At 45.1% G+C, this 19,176-nt stretch overlaps 1 protein-coding gene and 1 long non-coding RNA gene across 5 annotated transcripts in view; one reads left to right on the top strand and one right to left on the bottom strand.

Annotated features, from left to right (window-relative positions):
- Positions 1 to 7,234: 7,234 nt before the first annotated feature.
- On the bottom strand, positions 7,235 to 9,568 carry LOC110598369 (uncharacterized). 3 transcript variants are annotated; one of them, XR_013425432.1, is made up of 3 exons: positions 9,076 to 9,389; positions 8,821 to 8,944; positions 7,235 to 8,578 (listed from the first exon to the last, which is right to left on the bottom strand). It is a non-coding gene; the product is annotated as an uncharacterized LOC110598369 (long non-coding RNA). The 3 variants fall into 3 exon arrangements; XR_013425433.1 differs by having other exon boundaries at positions 7,235 to 8,341; positions 9,076 to 9,386; XR_013425431.1 differs by having other exon boundaries at positions 7,286 to 8,944; positions 9,076 to 9,568.
- The window catches only part of Adtrp (androgen dependent TFPI regulating protein), a 58,786-nt gene continuing 48,340 nt past the window's right edge, over positions 8,731 to 19,176 (top strand). Inside the window, exons 1-2 of one of the 2 annotated variants that reach the window (XM_078020544.1) lie at positions 8,731 to 8,846; positions 9,479 to 9,717. In XM_078020544.1, the coding sequence (XP_077876670.1) occupies positions 9,568 to 9,717 (150 nt within the window). In that variant the 5' untranslated portion in view covers positions 8,731 to 8,846; positions 9,479 to 9,567. Of the gene's footprint in view, positions 8,847 to 9,175; positions 9,718 to 19,176 lie in introns of those variants that run through there. The other variant, XM_078020545.1, reaches the window with a different exon arrangement.

The following is a 19,176-nucleotide window of genomic DNA, read 5'->3' as shown; positions in this document are numbered from 1 at the left end:
CAGAGGAGCTGTCCTGCAAAGGACAGAAATACAGTACATGTGATTGACTAATCTTCTCACGAGTTTCATGCATTCTACTTAATTGGTTTTTTTTTAAAGAGAGAGTGATACAGAGAGAGAGAATTTTTTAATATTTATTTTTTAGTTATCAGCGAACACAACATCTTTGTTTGTATGGGGTGCTGAGGATTGAACCCGGGCCGCACGCATGCCAGGCAAACGCGCTACCGCTTGAGCCACATCCCCAGCCCATTCTACTTAATAACAAGTACAAAAATTATAGGACCATCTGAGAGCCAAGGCTATGGTATTTGAAAATAGGAAAAGTGAGAGAATTAACTTAGAAGTAAGGCATCTGTTTCCCTCGAAGTGGTCAAATTTTAGCATCAGGGGAATGCAATAGGTTGTATATGTGTTCACACTCAGAGCAACCACTAGGAGAACTATATGAGGTACAAAGACACTATAAATAACTCAAGACAGAATCCTAAAAAGTGTTCAGGTAGCACAAAGGAAGGTGAGACCAGAGATATAAGAAACATGAAGCAGTAAAACAAATAATTCAAAGACAGAGTACTAAACTATCAACAGTTACCTTAAATATAAATAGTCTAAGTATACCAATTATAAGGCAAATATTGGAACAGTGACTAACAAAACACAAAGAACATGTTCCAACTATATGCTGTATGCAAGAAACTCATTTTAATTTTAACAAAACAGATTGACAGTAAATGAAAAATGCCATATTTTACAGTATAACGGTAGTCACTGTATTAATGTATATTCACATGTGTCCCATGCATCCTAATCTTGCATCAAAGAAATTTAATAATAAATGATTTATAAGTAGTACTGACACAATTAAAAAATGTTTCATTTAATGGTAGTACCTCCTTTTTGCAAACAAAAAAAATTGCTAGAAAATCTGCAACAATTATATGGTGAAGTATCATACACATAAGTCTTAATTTTAAAAAGAATGGCTTTGGTATATAACATGAAGTATACTTTATTTGAACAAAGAAGCTTACTAGCAACAAAGAAGCACATTACATACCTAAAATGGTTAATCTACCAGGAAGACAGCAATTCTAAACATGTATGAACCAAACAACTGAGCCTCAAAAATCATAAAGCAAAAACTAATAAAGCTGAAAGGAGAAATAGACTAATGCATAGTCATTATTTTTAGTGACTTCAACAACTTCTCCAACAAATAATAGAAGCATTAGGTAGAAAATCAACAAAGTGCTATTCATGGATATGACTATACATGAGTCATGTTTTTCTGTACAAACTGCTAAAACAAAACAGCCATAGCTTAACTGACTGTTGTCCTTATGATGAATGTCACACTGGAGTTTCAAAACCTTGGAACTGGAATGTGCTGATTGGCCAGTTTAGGACATTTTTGTAATTTTAATGATTAATTCTGGATATAAAAGTCTATTTTCAATGTGCCTGAGTTACATTATGAGAAAAATTACACACTTCTGATTACCAGGATGTACAAAATGTGAAATCTGACAGTCTCAGAATGGTTTTTCTGGGCAGACAGTTTCTCTTTAACAATTTCATCAGATCTCACATAATCAAGTGACTTTCCAACTAAGTCACAGGAAAAAAATTCACTTGAAAATTCTAGAACTTGGATACAAAAAAAAAAAAAAACCCAAAACGTGTCATTCAAAAATAAGTGAAAGCACACAGGTCAGGTTGTTAAGAAATCTACATTCTGATCTTTGGCCTGCATTCATAGCTCTGTGAATCAGGGCAAGTTGCTCAATCTCTGTGAGCTTTAATTTTCTCATCTGGAAGATGCAGAGATTGAACTCACAGTCTTCAACATTTTTTCCCCCTTATCTAAACTCTTTAAATAAGTGAATCAATGTCCTGCCTGTAACCAGGAGGAGTTCCTTGGCCTTTTAAAGGTAGCTTGAAACACACCGACAGAGAGCTCTGCTTCTCTGGGGGAGTCCACGAAGATGGTCACACACTGCAAGTTCCTCTGCAAAAGCCAAGTGGGAGATTCAAGAGCAAGGCGGATGGGAATCGGTTTTCCTCATGCACGGGCCACGAGGTGGTCGAAGAGATCGATGTCCACCCATCCAACAAGAACTCAAAAAACCAAGCCCCGGTTCACTCGGTTGGGTGGCTGGGAATCCACACGCGTCCTCACCCAGCAGACTTCCGACAGAGGCCTTCGCTGAAAGTTCTAGTTTTTAAAGAGCAGGGGAGTCTCGGTGGCCTCTGAGAAAACAAGTGCCTTGAAGGTGTGACAAAAATCACCCAAATGGGTTCATCCTCTCATTCTTACTCAGTTCTCAGCCACCTCCGGCAAGGGGACCAGGACTCCCAGGGAAGCCCCTCAACTCCACTGGAAGGAAGATCTCCCGGCACCTGGACTTCAGCGGGACCTGGTGCACACTCTGGGGTGCTGCAGAAGGCAGTGAATGTGACATTGATTCAGAGACAGCAGGGGTTTCGGGGAAATGCAGATGGAGCTGGGAGACGATGATCAGGAAACCCCAGAGACCCCCTAGGTAGCCTAAGAAGAGCACAATGGCAGGAGTGATTCACACCACATGAGATTCTCACTGACATCGGGAGTTTGGCCATGTGCGGTGCCGAGGAACAGAGGTGTCTCAGACACCCCGGGAGGAGCTCCGAGCCCCTGCAGAGAAAGGCAGCCCCTCATCTGAGAATTGAATGGTGAGACTGTTTTCCCAAAGATGGACCCAGTTAAGTGAGCTCCTGAGACCGTGCAGGAATAGACCATGGGAGAAGATCTCTGCAGCCAAAGAGGGTGAGTGGGCATGGACTAGTCCTGCTGGCTCAGCTGGTCGCAAGCTTAAGGTCATTGGGGCTTATTGGTAGTTGTTTGCTTAGTACAGAGGTGGGAGGTTTCTGCCTTGTGTCAGAATGAAACTGCTCTCCCTCAGACCTGCTCAGCATGACCTCCAGGACTCTGGGCCCCGACATGCCCATTTCCTTCTCAGCATTCGCTTGTTACCTGTGGCCATCACCTTCCAGAACCTTCCACTGTGACTGGTTCTGTGGTTATGCAGGGGCGTGGCAGGGTATCTGTGTGGACTTAGGGCTTCCCTCCAGTCTCTTCAGAGGCCCTAGCTCAACTGCCCCTTAGCCCAGTTCATGTGGCACCTTTGGGCAGCAAAATGATCACCCCCTCTAAATTCCCCGAGCCTCATTACACATAAGGAAATTCACCCCTGTGTTATTCAGTTTACTGACACTATGACAAAATACCTGAGAAAATTAACTTAACGGAGGAAAGTTTTATTTTGGCTCACACTTATAGATGTTTAAGTCCATTAACACTTGGCCACATTGCTTTGACCTGTGGCTTGCACAGTACACCGTGGCAAGATTGCATGGTGGAGGAAGGAGCCAAGGTTCCAACTTCACCACAGGTTGGTGACCAAGACTTCAACTCTGGCCATTGAGCCATGCAAACCATAACCAGGCAAGATGGTGATCTGTGCTGGTAGCCAGGACTCCTATATTCAGGGAGATTACTTTAAACTTTATCTTCTCTTGCCTGGAGTCTGGAGTCTCCTATGGCCTACTCAATGCGTTTATCTTGAGCTCAATCTGCTACATATTTAAAATGACAGAATAATGTGCAGGATAATTTAGATTCCATTAGCAGTTTATGCATACCTCTATTATAGTACTTATCACATCATGCTATAATTTTGTTTTATATACCTGTCTCCCTACTTGACTGTGAGTTCTTCCAGGGCGTAGGCTCTCTGTGACTTAACTCCTCCTAGGATTCTGTCTCCTGCCTTGAATCCATCAGCTGGACACTCTGAACGTAATAGTATTTTAATGAATGAGCCAGATTTGTCATACAGCTCAGTAGACAGGTACACCCAGTATTCATATATTCATTAACTCAACAGATATTTTCATTTTAATTATTTATTTTTGAATTGATAAAAATCATGAACATCTCTGGTGTACAACATGATGTTTTGAAATATGCATATGTTGTCTAGTGGCTAAATGAAGATAACTAGCATATGCATTACTTCACACTCTTTTTTTAAAATTATTTATTTATTTATTTATTTGTAGTGAGAACATTTAAAATCTACTCTCAGCAATTTTTCCCCCCTTTTCTGTAGTACTGGGGATTGATCTCTGGATGTGCTCTACCACTGAGCTATATCTTCAGCCCTTTGCTTATTTATTTATTTATTTTGAGACAGGGTCTTGCTAAATTGCTGAGACTGGCCTTGAACTTGTGATCCTCCTGCCTCACCCTCCTGAGTCACTGAGATTACAGGCAGGCACACCACCCCTGGCTACTCTCAGCAATTTGCAAGCACTGAATACCCTGTTATTAGATAAAAATCCCGATGATGTAGAAGAGATCTCTTGTACTTATTCCTCCTTCTGTGCTGAAATGTCATATTCTTTCCCCTGCCCCCACTCCTAGCCCTTACTAACCACCTTTCTACTCTCGGCTTCTACGCATTTGGCTTTCATAGATGCCATGTGTAAGTGAGAGCAGGCAGTATTTGTCTTTCCACCCCTGGCTTATTTCACATAACACAGTGTCCTCCAAGTTCACCCGGGCTGTTGCAAATGGTGGGATCCTTCTCCTTTTAAAAGCTGGGTAATAGTATTCCAGTATGTGACCCATGTCTACCACATTTTCTCTATCCATTGATCCATCATTTAACACTTAGAATGATTCCATATCATACTATTGTAAATAATGGTGCGATGAACTTGCAAGTGAAGCTGTATCATCCACATTCTGCTTTCATTTCCTTTGGATACATACCCAGTAGTGGGAATTCTGGATCATATTGTAGTTCCATTTTGAACATTTTTTTTGAGGAACCTCCCTACTGTTTACTGCCATGACTGTATTAATTTACATTCCCACCAGTTGTGTATTAGGGTTCCCTTTTCTCTACCTCCTCACCCAAATTTGCTTTTGTTTATCTTTTTGATAATAGCCATCGGACAGGTGTAAAGTGACGGCTCCTTGTGGTTTTAACTTGCATTCCCCTGATTGATGATGATGTGGAACATCTCTTCTTATACCTGTTGTCCACTTTAGTCTTTTGGGGGGGGGGAATGTCTATTCAGGTCCTTTGTACATTTTCAATTAGGTTACTATTTTCTTATTCAACAGATATTTATGAAGTATTTACTCTGAGCCCAGCACTCTGCTAAGCTCTGGGAATTCAAACAATAGCAAACAAGAAGAGGGAGACTTTCTAATCATCATACAACTTGCAGAGATTCATAGGCATTAAGGGTGATTATTACACACGGCTTGGTGGAGGAGAGGTTCAGGAAGGGTTACTAGAGAAAGATACTGCTGGGCTGCATTTTGGAGGCTAATTCTGAGATCACCAGTCAAAAACTTGTTAAGAGGGGCCATCAGGAAAAGGAGACAGTAGGAGAAAAGGCACTGGGGTGTGTCCCACCCCAAGACTTGGGTGGGAGGCTCTGCCAATTTGGCATCATAGGAGGATGGCAAAAGATGAGATGGAGAAAGTACCCAAGCCAGTTGTGTGTGTGTGTGTGTGTGTGTGTGTTGCAGGGGGCGGGTCTTAAAAGTTTCCAAACTCATATATCATCCTGTTGGTGATGTTGATGTGGTAAAGGGACATAAGCCGAGGACAAATGTAGCATTTTGGAAAAAAAATCACATCCTCCAACCTTGTGAAGTACAGAACGGAGGAAATTAAAACTAGATTTGGGAAAACCAATCAAGAGACAGTTGCTATGGTGCTGGCAGGAGAGGAAGACCTGGACCAGGGAAGGAATAGAAGGAGTGGGGAGAAGGGGACCCATTTGAACCTGAACTTGCAGAATTTGGACTTGAGGAACGAGGGATAGAGAGCAGAGGAAAGCCTCTCAGGTCGATGATGGAGCCTTCATCCAAAATAGAGCAATGGACAAGAAAGGCCAGGTGTGGGCAAAGGAAATGAGTCCTCTTTAGACACCTTGAGTTTGAGGTGTGTCTTCCTCATTCGGGGGATGCCCAATGGCAGGGAGTGGAAGATGTATTTGAACTTGGAGGGGCTTAGGCAGAGCAGATGCGATCTTGAGGAATAGATTCTGTGATAATAAAAAATGGTGGTTGAGTATGCATCACCCCAAGAACAGGAGGGCACCAGCTCTGGGGGGAAACACCAGCCCAGAGGAGCTGGCGAAGAGGAGTCACCGAGGAGGAGACCAGGAGGCCAGAGGATGTGGGCTGGGTTGGGAGAGCCAGCGCTGAGCATGGCTCCCGGAGGGCTGGCTCCCTGCACCCCAGTCACCCCACTTCTGAATCTGCAGTTCCTTCCAATGATCCCACTGGGTTGGCCCTTCACAGAAGTTTCCATAATTATAAATTAACACCTGGCTTTGTTCTTGTTTCACATCTGCCTCCCATGCTGGAATAGAAACTCCCTGAGGTCAGGGATTGCCTCTCTCTTAGTCCTCAGGAACTCCCCACCACCTAGCAAGTCTCCTGCAAATAGTAATTGCTCAATAAATACTTGGGACATAAAGCAAGGGTGCTCCGGTTTCTTAGAGAGTAGAGGGTTGTTAAGAATGTCACGTCTACTAATCAAGTTAAATGTGTATTATTCAAATCAAAGTATGAAATATGCTGTTGTTTATATTTTTAATATTTCTTGTAAAAAAATATTAAATTTCTGCTATATTTGTCTTTTCACTTTTAAGTCCAAGAATAATTCTCTCCATTTCTCAATTTTAGCCTTTCAGATTTCTGAAGAAAGGAGAAAGACAGTCAAGGAGCACACTTAGGATGTGTTCATAATACCGTGTAGGCTAATTGGTAGTATTCATTTTTCTCCCAAGCTCCACCTGGTTTTATGGTGGGGGACAGATAGCCAAACTGCTCCATAAAAATGTACCTGGTTATTCATCCTGGGATACGAATTATGTTGTGAATATGGTCATAATCCAGAGATACCTTTTTTTGTGTGTGACTAGGGATTAAACCCAGGGATGCTTAACCACTGAGCCACATCACCAGCCCTGTTTTCTACTTTATTTAGAAACAGAGTCTGCTACGTTGCTTAGGGCCTTGCTAGGTTGCTAAGTCTAGCTTTGAACTTGAGACCCTTCTGTCTCAGCCTCCCAAGCTGCTGGGATTACAGGCATGTGCCATTGCTCCTGGCCAATCTCTCTTTTGGGCAACACTTGAAAGTTTTATAAGTAAATGCAGATATTGAGTTTAGAAATCATGTAGTTTTTTAATATACGAATCCTCATACGCATATATTATTTTACTATTTATTAAAACGCTAACAATTAATTGGATTCTAATGTCAAACCCTGAATCTCTTGCAAATCAAATTAAATAATCACATCAATATTTATGAGAGTCCTCCTCTGTGGGCATCGAGACAAGAACAAGGAAAAAAAAACAAAGTCTTGCAGTAAAAAGGCCTAGATTTTGACAAACCTAGTTCAGAGATGTGGGTCTTTATCCATCTTTTTCCCATCTTTCCCTCAATCTTTGCCCATCTGCAGAATTATACTTGAGATTTTTTTTTATATATATATAAAGGCATGAAGTCTCCAAAGCTACATCAACGTCTAAAATGGAGACGCCCCTGGAGACATAGCATGAGAGCTCATAGGTGCACCAAGTTTCAAAACATTTCTGATCCTTTTCTGAGAGAATTTTCTGATGGGAAGGAAAAGGCCCTCAGCCGAGAGGGGGAGACCGTTGGAAAAAGGGGTTGGGGGGCCTGCAGAGGAGTCCTGATTCTTGGTTCCAGGTCCACTGGTTACAGGACAGGCAGCTCTGCCTCTTAACTTGTTGTCAGACTCATGATTTGGGCAGCCAGGTTTTCATCTCCTCATCAGTACTGCCCAGACAGTGGGCAGTACCAACCTCACAGTGGGTTTTAAGGTGTTGAATTTCGTGTTCCCATGTAAAGCCTTGGACTCATGCCTGGCAAACGGTTAAATGCTATTTCAAGTATTAGCTGCCATTTATGATTTTACTAATTGTAGACCAGGCCATGGAGTTCTGTACAGAGTGATATGTCACCAAAGTCCTGGATCCCTCTCTGAAATCCATGTGTCGAAACCCTAACCCTCAAGGTGATGCTATTAGGATGTGGAGGGTGGAGATGGGGGGAGGTGATTGGGTCCCAAGAGCTCAACTTTCACAAGTGGGATTCTTGACCTGATAAGAGAGGACCAAGGGAACTTGTCTCCCCACCCCCACCCCCACCTTTACGCAAGGACACGGTGAGAAGATGGCCATCTCTGAACCAGAAAGTGGGCCCCCAGCATCTCCGCCTTTATCCTGTGGCCTCTGGATCTGTGAAAGATAAATCCCTGCTGTTTCTCAGCCACCCAGGTTGTGATGTCTTGTTGTAGCAGCCCCCACAGACTGGCACAAGGTTACAATGCAGACCCTGGGGGCGGGGGGCTGGCTCAGATGTACTCTCCTCCCCTCAACAGCTCCTGATGTGTGAAGTCCATCGACTCTCAGTCCTCAGGCTTGGTTCTGTATTTGTTTGGCTGTCCAGGATCCCCCTTGTGGTTCTTGGGAGCCCTGGTGAAATCAGCAATCGCACGGACAGCAGACTTACATAACTGCTTTGGGAGCTTTTCTCTGAGGAATTTGCTCAACCCTCTTAGTCGGTTGCCCAGGGAGACAAGCTGGTGATGTCACAAGGCTTGGCACTTCCAGTGGTCCCTCAGTTCCCCCGCTACTGGGCTGAGGCAGGTCCACTGCTGCGTTCTACCCAGCCCCACCATGTCTCCTCCCCTCCAGGGCAGTGCAGAGACCCTTACCCTTCCCAGGCACTATTCACCCTCAGGTATGTTGGGGGTCTGGGCCACGGATCTCTTCCCGTGCTTCTGGCCTCTTGGCACAGGAACGCCCAGGTACAAGGAGTGCCTGCCGACTCTTGGTTGTCTAGATTAAAGATAAACAAAAACCAAACAAGACCAACGGGAAACCAAAACAAACCAGGGTTCCCTGAGGGATCAAAGGTTGGCAATCTCAGAAGCCAGATTACAAGGATCCTTCCTTCCTTTCCTCCTTACCTTGATTCTTGCCCTCCACATACCCAGTCTCCACCTCCTGGTTTCTCAACCTGCTTCTCTCCAAGAGATACTATTGCAACTTCCGGTTCTTTCCAAATGAAGAGAGAGCTGGGCCGGGAGAGGGTGTATTAGCCGAAGCTGTCGGTGTTTCATAATAAGATTGTTTAAACCTGCCACCACGGCTGCTCCAGGGCCAGCTAAATGGTGCAAAGGGCAGCTCTGGCCCCTTGCCCTCCTCCAAGGCTAATAGGTTGAAACAAATGCAAATCCGCAGATTACCATTATGTAAACAGGATTCTGAAAAACAGCACTAATCCTTTCTCCCAAGTTTATCAGGACAACAGCCTAAGAGAGAAGCCAAGCCAGAGGTAGAACTCTCAACCCCCAGGGGTGTGTCTTACAGCTCTCCCACGGAATTGATCTGTGACTCACAGAAGGACACTACAAAGAAGTGACCTGAGGTATTCAGTGCCCTGGCCAGAGGGAGCTGGGATGAGGACCTGTACGTGCATATACCACTTCCTGGTCTTGAACTGGTACATTTTCCTCAATTACTACATCCCACGGCATGGAAATGAACAGAAGGAGTATAAAATATTTCAAGATGGTGCCCAGTGGAAGTACTTGACTCTTCTTAATCTGGTAAGTCCACACGGTCACATCAGGGACCAATGTATGTGTCATGTCAGGGTTTCACCCCCATATCTCCTTTGGATTTTTATGAAATACAAAACTCCATTTCTGTTTATCTTCTTCATTGGTGGTGAATTTTGTCTTTTTCTATTACCTAGCAGTTTTGTTTTGTTTTGTTCTTTTCCTGAGAATTCAACTTTGGAAGTTATCTATAGCTACATTTTTTTTTTTTTTTTTTTTGGACTGGCTAATTGTTACGTGTTCTTTTGCAAAGATTCTCATCTTGGAACCCCGATGGGGAACCAGACTAATGGTTTCCCCATGGGATGGACTACAAATACAGGAGGGATTTTGAACCTTGGTTGGGAAAGTCTGTGGAGAGAAGGCAGAGTGGCGTCTGTTGTGTAGGAAGTGTGGTTTCCATTGGAGGAATAATGCCATTTTATAGCACACACAGACTCACAGATTCATCTAAGAAAAGCAAACACATTTTGCCATGCTCAGCTCCCACTTCAACTTTTTATAGGCTCAAACTCCACCTTAAAGGACAAATCACTCAACCCCATAGCAAACACACATTTTCCAACTAGTTAAAAACCTTCTTGTCTTCCTAACCTGGCTGACCACACACGGATGAATGAAGTGTGAATGAACAGGAGAAAAAAAGAAACTTAAAGAAAAAAAAAGTATTTTGGGAATCTGTTAAAAAAAAAAAGTCTTGGAAATTAAAAGCTAAAAAGGGAACATCTTTTGGGGGAAGAAAACTAATGTATGAGGGTTTTGTCTAAAATATAGGGTGCCGTGTAAACATCTGATTTTTAAAACTGGGTGTAATATGCTAATCCTTTGGAATTATAATCCTCTTGACAGAGGGTGTGTGTGTGTGGTCAGAAATAGTGACATAGAAATCCTCCTGAGATGGAAAAGTCGGAGTTCAAGTTGAGGAGGCCTCTGTGTGTTGCCTCCTCCCTCTCTGGCCATGTACTACTACCTCTTGGGTTCTGGCCAGAAAAACTTGAGGTCCAAACACAGCTTGTTTTGGTGACTGCTTGTTTTAATCCTATAGTTTTGTGGAAAAAGAAAAAGAAAGCAGGAAACAAAATGAAATTGCCTCTTCAGGACTAAAAGAGTGCTATAGTATTTTTAAAATGCTGTTAAGATCTGTATTGGCTTTATATTAAAAAGGGGGAGGAGAAAGAGAGAGAGAGAGAGAGAGAGAGAGAGAGAGAGAGAGAGAGAGAGAGAGAAGAGAGTCAGTCTGTAGCCAAGATTGACGCTCTAATCAAAGCCAAATTCCAGTATGGATGTTCCATCTCACATAAGGGTGACTAAGAATAGATGTATCACCTACTCCCATAGACCAGCTAGCTCCCTGACTTCCTAGTTCTGAGTTCCCTTACAAGCCACAGAGCCTTCATTCTCTTCAATTACCACCAGAGGGAAAAACACTTTCATTAACAATACCCTCGTATCTCAGTGTTAATCCCACGTGTACCTCCCTGACCAAGCAGCCCCCAAATCCCACTGGCTTTCCTTCTCCCCGAGTCGGCCTGCCTCTCCTATTCCAGGCTCTTATTACTTTGGACCTGGAAGGCCACATCAGCTCTTTTCTGTCCTCCCTGTTCAGGCTTTCCACCCACCACTCGGATTCCATGAATCTTCCCGAAGCTGTTTTTTCATTTTGTTTTGATGATCTCCTTTTCCCCCATTTCTGTTAGAGCATTGCAATTAGACGTAATACATAGTCGGATTCATTGTGACATATTCATGCATGCACCTCACTCAATCAATCTCATTCCCCAGGACCTTCCTTCTTGTCCCTTGCTCCCTCCACCCTGATCTGCATGTTCTTCTTCTGGTTTCTCTTCTACTATTGCTGTTTTCTAATTAGTGTGCAACAATTCCGTACACCAGCAGGATCCGTGGTGGGAGGCCTGTCCGTGGGCACAGAATCACTTGGTTGATCTCATTCCTGTACCTCTCCTTCCTCCACCTCTTCTTCTCTCCTTCCTCGGCTCTGTTGGTCTCCCTTCTATTTTTTGGAGATACTTTTTTATTCCTTTTTTCCCTTAGCTTTTACATTATGAGAGAAAAACATTTGACCCTCAACTCTCTGAGTCACTTAGCATGAGGTTCTTCAATTCTATCCATTTACCAGAAGATGACATCATCTCAGTTTTCTTTACGGTTGAGTAAAATTCCATTGTGGACAGATGCCACATTTTATGGGTCCCTGCGTCTGTAGGCAGCTCCCCTACGCCGGTTCCGTAACTTGGCTATTGTGAATTGCGCTGCTATAAACATTGGTACGCATGGATCACTGTAGTATGCGAGTTTGGCTTCCTTTGGATAAATACCAAAGAGTAGGACAGCTGGGCCATATGGTGGTGCCATCCTCGTCTGTAGAGGACTCTCCAAACTGCTTTCCAATGTGGTTATACTAATTTGGAGTCCCTCCAACAGTGCATGAGTAGACCTTTTCCCACATCCTCACCAGCATTCACTGTTCTTTGTATTCTCCATGATTGCCATTCTGACTGGAGGGAGATGAAATCTCAGTATCGTTTTGATTTGCATTTCCCTGATTGCTAAGGATGTTGACCTTTTTTTTTTTTCATATATTTGTTGGTCATTTGGATTCCTTCTTTTGAGAAATGTCTTTTGATTATCATCTGCCCATTTATTGTCAGGTTATTCATAAGCTCTTTTTAAATTGTGATCTGCTGCTCAAGACACTTCTGTGGCTCCCTCCTGTTTTATGGAACCAATCCCCAAACTCCTGGTTTAGTCATTCACCTGTTGGTGCAACCTTCAGGTCTCTCCCCAGGAAGGTTGAGTTCTTTTGCCAGAGGCCTGGATCCAACCCATATTGGTCCCTAGGCTGGACTCTCCTTATCTGCTTGTATTCTCGTTATCTCTCCAACACTTCTTCCTTCTTAGACCTCCTGAAATCCTACATTCTTTCTTAAAATCTTTGTGGACTCCAGCCCGAATTCCTTTTTCCTTTCCTGATTTTTTTAGAGCATCTCTCCGTCTGTGCTTACTTACCCATAGTATCACTTTTGAATTCCTTCCGAAGTTGAAGTATTGGATCTCCAAAATTTCTAGATCTCATGAGCTGGTGAATGACTGTGGGTTCTTAACTGATTTATCTGTGTTAACTAATGATCGATTCGTTGATGATCGCATTGATCATTCATGGAATCCATCATGAGTTAACACAAATAAATCAGTCCCATAGTTTGCCATAACACCTGTGTATTTATTTTAGCTCAGCTTGGTGAAGTTAGTATCCCACCCATGTTATTGGGGGAGTTTATACCCCTCCTCTGGAATACCTGCCACTTCACATCGGCTGAGTCCTGCTTACACCTCCTTTTGAAAAGGCAAGCCCATCTTAGTGCCAGTCTGCATTCTGACCACTCCCCCCTGAAACTATTCCAGGAATCCAAAGAGAATCGGGATTGGGAGTTCCTCCGGGGTTAGTGGCCCTGGTGGAGCACCACTGAAGAGGAAGAGTAAAGGAAGGAGAGGAGGGGAGGTGTGACTCTCTGCCTAATGAGGGAGTGAACTGAGCCCAGGGCAGAGGCAGCTGATTCGGCCTTTGGAGGGAGAGGTAGTGTAGTCAGGTGGTTAGTCGTGAGCTCTGGACCTGTCTCTCTGAGATGTCATCTTGGTTCCATCACTGACTATCTCTGTCACTTTGGTCTAGGTACTTCTTTGGAATTTCCACAAATTTCACAGAAATGAAAGTAGTCCTTAACCACAGTGTGGCCGCCAGGGATGGATGAGCTGATAGGTGATAAGCAGACAGAATGGCCACAGCCCAGTGTGAGCAGACGGAGAGAAGGTGGGAAGGGGGTGGTGAGCTTCCAGCCATCTGTCTTTCACAGATAGTGCAGCTCAGAGGGTGATTCCAAGGAACATCAGTTTCCTCACTCAACACCATGTTGGTGTGTGGCGGAGCTGGGCAAGGGTCACCCACCACTCTCAAAGCTCCCATTCCCCCCCCCCCCCCCCCCCGGCTGCATGCTCTGTCGCCCCAGCTGGAGGAAGACCTCTGTTGAGCTGCTGTGGTTGCCCTCAGGCTCTGGGTTCTTGGAGAGATACAGTTTGCAGGTTCAAGCAGAGAGCAGCCAGTCCTGCTGAATGGGGGAACCCCAGAAGCTGGGCGTGGGAACCCAGCTGTGGATGTCCCTGATCTGCTTGGGTTGGCTTAGTCCATCCAATGCCTGAGTCCTATACAAATGTTGCAACCCTCCCTTCCATTCTACTTTCATCCAAGGACTGTCCTTGACCCCTGGGAGTACAAGCTGGTGGGTGCTGGGGTGGGGGATGTTTGGCCACAAAGTCTTGCTGTACAGAGTTCATGGGGCTGGTTGGTGGTTCCTCTTTTTAAAAATAAACTTCCTTCAGAAAGTTTGCTAGAGATGGTGCCACATAAGTAACTGCATCTCCAGGGAGATTCTGGCTGGGTCTCTCCCTCCTATCTCCCTCCACCCCTTCAACAACAGACATGGGACCTTTCCCGCCCCTCTGCAAAGCTTCCATCCCAAGATATTCTACTGTGATCCAACTCTTGCTATCAGCCATGCCACACTGGCCGTGCATGCTCCCCCCCCACCTATCCCATAATATTCTTCATTCCAATTTTTGTCATTATTCAAAATGGTGTTCCCCACATACTGGTGTCCTCTATCTTATCCTTTTATCTCAATTTCTTACTGAAGCTAAATGCTATGAATGTTACATGTCTACACCCATAGGCTTGGCCAAGGTTCCCTTCCACCTGCCCCAAATGCCACCCCACCCACCACTGAGAGCTAGAATATTCATCACAGTTCACCCTGATTGCTCTTTTATTCTGGGATATTCATTTATTGAAGGGATTGCATCATTTTGAAGGAGAGGAATAAAAAAGTCCCAACCCAGCTGAGTCAGACACAGAATCTTGAGCCGGGCTGGGATGACTTGACTTTTGAGTGCAGAGAACTTGTGGGATCTCCCTCTATGGAAATTATTACTATTTTTTTAATGGAAGAAATTCTCATTTCCTGGGGGTGGTTTAGCAGGGCTCTGGCTATAAGGCGAGGAAATAAACTTGATGATTTAGGCTAAGTTTCCATGGCTTTAAGATTTCTGTGGATCTGTGAAGACACAGGAATGTGAAAAGTAAATACCTCTTAACTACGGCTTCATAAGCTGCATTAGTTATGAAAAATGTAAATCCAGCTCTGTCATGGGTGGTTAAGTTCGTCAGTTAGCAACAGAAACCAAAGACAGCTCACAAATTTAGAACATCTTAGAAAAAGGTATAGAGCGCTCCATGGGAGCAGAGTTATGGAAGAACCAGTAGAAAAAGAAGATCAGAGACGAAGTTTCCAAACAGCATGAACAAGAGAGGACCACGTGCCGTCTGCTGTCTCAGGCAGCCCAAATAGGGCATCATCTGTATCAACAAGGGGTATCTGGAAGGGAATTTCTCAATTCCCATTGAGAAGTGGGAATGATTGTCCCTTGGTTGCAAGATTCTTCAAAGAAGACCAGTTGTTGCTGCCATGTTAATGCCATTACATGATGAGGGCTGCCATAGCATCCACCGCAGACCAGCGGCTGACCCAGCCCCATTTGATCCCCCGACTTCTGGAAGCTGCAGGCTGAGATCAAGGGGGCAGGGGTGGATTTTCCAGGCTTGCAAATACCATCTTCTCCCTGTGTCCTCGGGGCTCCTCCCTCTGTGTCTGGGTCATGATCTCTTCTTGCGAGGACACCAGTCCTGTTGGAGTAGGGCATTGAGCCCATTTTAACTCAATTACCTCTCTAACGATCCTACTTCCAAATGCAGTTATATTTGGAATTATGGGACTTGAGGTCTTCAGCATTGGACTCAACTGACCTCAGGACAACTAGCACTTTCTCCCCGGGTTGCACTTTCTAGGCCTGTTTGACAAACCTTCGATGGTATTGTCCTTGGAGAATGAGCAGGCCGTGGCTGTTTGGATGAGTTGATTCAAAACTGTCCTCAATGTCCCCTATTGCGTGCGGCCCCTTAGAGCTCAGGGCTCACCCTCCTGGTCCTCCAGCTCTGGCGGTGGCTCCTGCCTGTGACTTCCTCTTGGCAATACCGTCCTGCCTCCCTCCTGGGCATTGAGGTGGGGACTCCCCAGATATCCCTTGTTGATACAGATGATGCCCAGTCCCATCAGTGTGAGCTGGGGGCTGTGGGGGGAGGTGACTGTCAGGTTTGCAGTGGGGAGCCAACTTTTATTGATGGAGGAACCCCGGAGGGGCTGAGTAATGTGCTTTCTTCCCTCATCCGATTTCCACATCTTGTAACTGGGGAAAAGGAGAGAGAGGTTCAGCTTGATCACAGTGACTCTAGGAAGCTCTGCCTGGAGGAAAGTAGGTCACGTGGACTTCACATGCTGGGTGGAGGCAGCCTCTGCCCGCAAGGGGAAGTCCTGGCAGAGGCTCAGCCAGTGCAGGACAGTACAACAGTGGAGTCCTTGTCTCGGGTCCCAGGGCCCAGGTCTGCTCCTCCTGACTCAAGCAGCTGCCTGTTACGGCCTGAGCAGCTGCAGGTGAACCCAGGGGAGAGGTGAGAGCTACCTGGGAGCCGCCGCAGGGAGGCAGCTTCTTCTGACATCCCGGGCAAAGGCCTGCCCCTCAAATTCCCCAGCCCTGAGGGGATGATGTGCAAAGCACCCACAAGGTGACAAGAACTGGGGTGGCAGCCCCTGCATGGAATTTATAGCCATTGCCAACCTTCCCGATATATGCTCTTCCAGTGGGAAGCTCCCTGGGGCCTTGTCCAGTCCTGGTTTTCTACCACTCGCTCTCTCTATGCCACCTGCCTGGCCTATTGCCCCCCTCCTGTCTCTTAGGTGAGGACGCTCTCCCCTCTCTCACCCCCACCTCTTTAGCCGTCTCATGGCACCTGGAGGCTTTGACTACTTTGATCTCCTTGGCCGCATCTCTCTGGAGACCCCCGGGTATGAATTTCTGCCCAGAAGTCCCTGTAGGCAGGTGGTTCTCACCCTCAGCTACGGAGGACTAGAGTCACCTGGGAGGAATTGAAGACACCCTGAAGCCAAGGCTGCACCCCCAGACTCACTAAAGTAGAATCTCTAGGGAGAGGCATCGGTGTTTTTGATTTTTAATTCCCCCACCTGGAGAACAGCGGTCTCTCTTCTCACCTCCTACAGTGCTTTAGTGAACTGTTCTTAGAAATCCGCTGTATATATAGAAATCTGGTCCTTATATGTATATGAACCAGACTCTGAAGCCATGAGCCTTTACGAAAATTTGTTCATCTCTCTCTCTCTGTGCCCCAGTTTCCCCATCTGTAAAATGGTGCTGAGAAGCTTAATAATAGCACTTACTTTATGAAGTTGTGCAGTTACAAAGCTTAGTTATGTCTGGCACGAGACATGTAAGGACTCAAGTCAGCTGCTGGAGTTTTGAGTAGTTAGATTTCTGAGTGAAGAATTTATGTCTGATCTAGGCTTAATTTCTTCAGCTTAATTTCTTCAGTCTATACCCAAAGGACTTAAAAACAGCATACTACAGGGACACAGCCAAATCAACGTTTATTGCAGCACAATTCACAATAGCTAAACCATGGAACCAACCTAGATGCCCTTCAGTAGATGAATGGATAAAGAAAATGTGGTATAGATACACAATGGAATATTAATCAGCAATAAATAAGAATAAAAATCATAGCATTTGCAGGTAAATGGATGGAGTTGGAGAAGATAATGCTAAGTGAAGTTAGCCAATCTCAAAAAACCAAATGCAGAATGTCTTCTCTGATATAAGGAGGCTGACTCATAGTGGGGTAGGGAGGGGGAGCATGGGGAGCATGGGAGGATTAGATGAACTCTAGCTAGAACAAAGCGGGAAAGGGTGTAAAAAAGATGGAGAACGAGATGGACATCATTACCCTAAGTCCAGGTATGAAGACATGAATGGTGTGGACATACTTTGTAGACAACCAGAGATGTGAAAAATCATGCTCTGTATGTGTAATATGAATTCTAATGCATTCTGCTGTCGTGTATAACAAATTAAAATAAAAATTAAGAAAAAAACTTCAGCTTACATAGGAACTCCTGAAGAGCCTACCAAAACAACTTCTTGACCCCCTTTTCCAGAGATTCAGACCCCACAGTCCAGGGTAGGGACGTGTCCTGCCTTTCTAAAAAGCTCCAGGTGATAGGGTACTGCAGGTCTGAGGGCCCAGCGGGGAACAGAGACTGAATTCACCCCATATCCTCCCTGCCACCCCTTGGCCCAGGGAGTGGTGTGAGGACAACTGTGAAAGGTCTCTCCTAGAGCTGGACCCCAGAGGCCAGGCCCCACGGTCAACGTGACTAATCGCTGGCCCAGCTCCCGGCTCCAGGGCTCACCGTCTCCTCCCTAAGACCAAAGGCTTCGCTCCCCGGGTGTAGCCTCCAGAGCTTCCAAAAATCAGGACGGATTTTGGAGCCCAGCGCAAAACTGGCCCAGACTCTGTGTAGTTGGTGACCCGACCCCGCCACAGGCCTTAAATTAGACGTCCCCAGATTGTGACCAACACTGAGGATGGGCAAGGTTTGCCTTCGGGGTCACATTGCAGGTTGAACATCCAAATCCAAAAGAACCTGACATTTGAAAGGCTCCCAAACCCAATGCAAGGACACAAGCGAAAATCTCACAGTGAGAAACTCGGTTTCCATTACAAAATCGTTAAAAAATATGATAAAAAATCACTTTTGGGTTTTTTTTTTTTGTATAAGGGATATATGAAATATAAATGAGTTTTGTGTGTAAACTGGGGTCTCATCCCTAAGATATCTTATTCTAAAATCAAAAGAAAAAAAATTTCCCAATCTGAAATACTTCTGGTCTCAAGCATTTTGGATAAGGGACACTCCACCTGAACTTCCCTCAGAGGGCCTCTGCTTCTCTTTGGCCTTGCCTCAGGGGCCTCAGGAGGGCCCAGGGCTTTCTGGCTCCTTCCTTGGATTTAAACCACTCCCTTGGCCAGAGGGTCTCAGCGGAAGGAAACACATCAGCTCCTCCCGGAGCTAAGCAAGCCGCCATCTTGGGTATCTTCCTCAGGCTAGCGGGGAGCTCCAACCTGGTGCTCTTGACCCTGATCCTGGCTTTCCCAGTGAGATTTCAGCCCTGGGCCCTTTTCTTAGTTTTTCTTCCCAGGAAGACACCTGAGGCCAGTCTGCCCTACCTGGCTCTTTGTCCTGCCTTGCTCTCTCTGTTTGGCTCTTCCCACTTTGGTACCGCCAAGGTGTCTCCTTTTAAGCCGACTTTTAATTTTGTTTCCATTTTTAACTCAAGCCCATTCCACGAAATACTGTACCCATCACCATCCCCTAAGTGAATGAATTTCCTCCATCAGGTTTAGAGAGCAAGGTCAGGGTCCAACGAGCTGGAAGCCCAGCCCTTGAATTGGCTCTTAACCAAAGC

Source organism: Ictidomys tridecemlineatus, chromosome 8, assembly GCF_052094955.1.
Source record: "Ictidomys tridecemlineatus isolate mIctTri1 chromosome 8, mIctTri1.hap1, whole genome shotgun sequence".
Classification (NCBI taxonomy): domain Eukaryota; kingdom Metazoa; phylum Chordata; class Mammalia; order Rodentia; family Sciuridae; genus Ictidomys; species Ictidomys tridecemlineatus.
This window is presented reverse-complemented; position numbering and strand designations above follow the sequence as displayed.